We start from the raw sequence: 3,960 nt of genomic DNA on the forward strand, positions 1-3,960 counted from the left end.
CAGAAGTTTGACTGGATTAATTTTAACAGACGATAGAATATACATATTAAAATAAACAAAAACACCTTATATGGCATGGGTCCTAATCCCAACCATTTTCGAGAAAAAATTTATCAAAATCTCCAACTTGATCTACAAAAGTTCGATAACTGCGTGCATAGAATACCATAAAATACAATGTTTCTAAATTTTTGGAACTTCTTTATGCTTAATACTAAAAAATAATTAGCGATGTAATAAATTTAAAATTCAATAAAATCATATCTAATGTAACAACGGTGCGGCGGATAACACAAGGTACTAAGCTGTCAGCTGTCCAGCAATACGCAATTCAGTTGCTATCTGGAATTGGACCGTGTCTGAGTGTTTTTTGCCTACCACTATTTCCTTTTCTTGACGTGTTTTCCAGCGACTGCGCGAAAATTGGATTCGAAGGAATTTTGAGCATATGCTGTAGTTTGTTTTGTACTTGTGCATTTAAAAATTACTGAATTTTGCTTCTTCTTTTTACACCTTGTATATCTATTAAGGTACTAAAAACGTCTCGTTCATTCATTAGTAGACTAGCCTACGACACATTGATGAGAATAAGTTCGAAATCGATATATGTCTGGTGGTTCTACTGACGAATGGTCATACTGTTTACTAGACATTGAGGATATATAATTCTGTGGGGTATTAATATGCAGAGTACTTGTTTACCGTGATATGGCCTGTTAGAAGGTACTATAGATTTAGTCTGCCAAGATGCACCAAAATTTCACTCGTGAAAGCTTGCTAATTTTTTACATCTATCAAGTGGACACTAACTATATGTCCAGTGAAATATTTATTAGATCTAAATGTTTGTGGCATTTTATTTTTTAATTTGCAGTATGTCGAAATACCAAAGAAATATATATATAATATATAGTCTATCAGTCCTTTATGTTCTCAAAAAAATTGGAATTTAAAAACTTTCTAATACAAACCTGATTTATTGTCATTTTCGACCACTCCGTTGTAAAAACATAAATAGTTTGTTTACTACTGATACTAGGTATATCGTTTTTTTGTAGTTGCACAGTTTTGAGTACGCTTTTCAATTTGACAGTGCTAAATAATTCATACAGTGGACATAACAGTAACTTACGGGGAGTGTCAACAAAATGCAACCGCAGCATGTCACTTGTATGTGGAAGTTTCCTTTATGAAATCATTCGGCTCCGCGGATGATTGTAAAATTAGGTATAAGACTCCGCAACGCAGGATATTTAAAGGAACAACGAGAAGGTCACGAAAACCGTTAGTAAACAATTTATTTTTGTACAACGTACGTTTAAATTTCAATTTTTTTAAATAATTGTTAATAATTGCTTTATTTGATAATTTTTATAACGATTTTTGGTAAATCGACTTTTTTTATTAGTTCTACCAGCTGTCAAAATAAATGACTCAACATTGAGAACACCCTGTATATTTGTTAGCGCACTGTTCAGCATCGGTTGCTGATTTTTAGATCGTATACAATTTACTCACGGACCTTAAATTTGGGAGATTTTATATTCTGATATTTCAAATTTGCTCACCCCCCTTAGAATCCGGGCTAATTGCCCCCATGGTTACATCTGATGACTTATTCCGAATTACAGCAAAAATGTTTTGGACTTTTAAGTTAATAACGGTAATTTTTTTCGTCTAAAACTAATGTTACAGATCTTTAGAGTAAGAATTGTAGGTAAATAGGCACCCAAAGTTAAAGCTGTGAACACATCGACGAAATATAAAAGTTAATGAGTCATTCTGTCAAGGATGGGAATAATCTGGTCAAAAGTAGGTCTTCTACCCGGGTCTTCGTTCATACAAATTCTAATCAACTTAGTCAGATGGGCCGGGATACCCGGCTTGATACTAATCCGTAAACCCTCAAGAGCGATCCTCATACCGACTTCCATTGGGCTTTGGTCTGCAAAGGGCACTTCGCGAGTGGCAAGTTCCCAGAGTAATATAGCGAAACTCCACATGTCGGACGCCTCCCAGTTCCTATCGGCAATTTTCTTTTGCAGCCCCTCCGGTGACATCCACGCTGGATAGTAAATACGACCCTTCTCTTGGAAGGAAAATTTGGCATCTGCCATATTTATTCGAGCCGTTAGATCCTCTTCGATAATCACGTGACGACTATTTAAGAAGTATTCCGGAATCGTACGCTCAAGGCTGTGCAAGAATGCCATTCCCTTGGCGACGTCTATGGCAAAACGTAAGGCTTGCGCTGTGTCGACGACGATTCCGCCACTTCCTTCATGCAAAACGTTATACAGCGATCCCAGTGGTAAATACTGGCTGATGACTATTAAATTAGGTGGGCTGTTACAGCAGCCAATAACAGGTAGTATATTAGGATGGGAGAATATACGTAGTTTGGGAAACTCTTCATTAAAATCTCTGGAAATTCTGGGCGTGACGTCACGGATTTTCAGTATTTTGGCCACAATATCATTGTTCTGCCACCTGCCAACGTAGGTGACACCACTATGCGTATCTGCAATTTTCCTCTTAAGCTCCAATTCCTTGAAGTTTATACCTTTGTGTCGGGACAATGTAGCATCTCGAGATCTAGTCTTCATACCCAACCAACTCTGGTCTTTGAACGTAATTTTCTTGAGGTCTTGGCCAGATTCCACAGCAATGTCATGAAGGCTTTTGGCAAGAGTACCTTTGGCACATTTGTCAAGTGCAGTTTCCCCATATTTATTAGCAATGGCGACCTTTGTACCATGATGAACAAGATCCTCGGCAATCTCATTGTAGCCCCAGAAACATGCATAATGAAGGGGTGTATTCCCATGTTCGTTTGTGAAATTTAAATCAGCTCTTTGACGAAGCAACTGAAAAATTAACAGTATATGAATATCACTACAAATACTCAGTGTTTATAAAAATGTCATACCATATGAACTATTTCTCGGTGACCATGAGCAGCTGCCAAATGCAGAGGTGTATCATCCCCCCGATTTGTTGCATTTACTCTTGCCCCTCGTAGAAGCAACATTTCTACAATTTTGTTGTGACCTTTCATGGCAGCCCAGTGAAGTGGGCTAAAGCCATGATCATCTCTACAAAAAATAAAAATTGCAAATATTGTATACAATAAATATAATATTCAGTCTCATAAATAAAAATTTCAAGGTAAAATAATAATTTCTATACATATGACAATTCTTTACTACTTTAAACATTACTGTTGCATTAAGAAATATCCATGTTTCTTTCATAAAAAACATATGTTTATCATAAGCCAAACTTGATGAAGAAAACATAGTTTTAATTAAATGAATCAACAAAGATTTATTTACAAATCAAATATCAAATAAGAATCCCCTCTTAACAAAATGATACAATCTCCAAATAAGGTAATGGGAGCAGCAGAACATTTCATTTAAAGTCCAATAAATCATTCTACCTACCCTTGATTCATATCATGTTCGGGTTCATCTAACCAAACCCTTACTTGTAACGCATTTCCTTCTTTGCACCACTGGAAAATATCCTCCATTTTCGTAAAGTAATTAATAAATAATAAATGGGCGTTCACTTCTTAATTGGACAGAATTAACATTAATAACTTTAGCAACTTTATAAACCACACTGACTGAATTTTAGCAAGCGGAAATACTATTTACCACAAAAGGTAGATAAGTATAATAATCAAGAATGTATTATAAACATAATTGCAAAATTATGTCACTACTATTTTAACAGCTGCCATTACTGATTAGATTAATGTCATTCTGATACAGTGTTGCCAGCGGACGTAAAATAAAAGTACTAGATCGGGAAGTGAAAAAGTGCTAATTGTTTGAAAAAAGTCTAGAAAATTTATAATATCGAATCAGATACAATAAGTCTAATAAATAATTACTTTTACTTCCTTCATCACGTTCTTAATTACATGCTAGGTAGGTATGACGAAAATGCAAC

The 3,960-nt window shown here is 35.4% G+C and overlaps 1 protein-coding gene across 1 annotated transcript; it reads right to left on the reverse strand.

Moving 5' to 3' along the window:
• Nucleotides 1-1,389: 1,389 nt before the first annotated feature.
• Nucleotides 1,390-3,757, reverse strand: LOC108909905 (integrin-linked protein kinase). Its single transcript, XM_018714375.1, has 3 exons — nucleotides 3,447-3,757; nucleotides 2,930-3,095; nucleotides 1,390-2,867 (listed from the first exon to the last, which is right to left on the reverse strand). The coding sequence occupies exons 1-3, from the start codon at nucleotides 3,533-3,535 to the stop codon at nucleotides 1,770-1,772; spliced, it is 1,353 nt and encodes a 450-aa protein (XP_018569891.1). The 5' UTR covers nucleotides 3,536-3,757; the 3' UTR covers nucleotides 1,390-1,769.
• Nucleotides 3,758-3,960: the final 203 nt, after the last annotated feature.

This window comes from Anoplophora glabripennis, unplaced genomic scaffold, assembly GCF_000390285.2.
Source record: "Anoplophora glabripennis isolate ALB-LARVAE unplaced genomic scaffold, Agla_2.0 scaffold28, whole genome shotgun sequence".
Taxonomy (NCBI): domain Eukaryota; kingdom Metazoa; phylum Arthropoda; class Insecta; order Coleoptera; family Cerambycidae; genus Anoplophora; species Anoplophora glabripennis.

Bases quoted from the DNA above. Each gene is read 5' to 3' on its own strand.
- LOC108909905 (XM_018714375.1), bottom strand. From the start codon at position 3,535: ATGGAGGATATTTTCCAGTGGTGCAAAGAAGGAAATGCGTTACAAGTA. The intron at 3,096-3,446 runs GTAGGTAGAATG...TATTTTTTGTAG, and splicing joins GAACATGATATGAATCAAGG to AGATGATCATGGCTTTAGCC. The intron at 2,868-2,929 runs GTATGACATTTT...TTAATTTTTCAG, and splicing joins ACCGAGAAATAGTTCATATG to TTGCTTCGTCAAAGAGCTGA.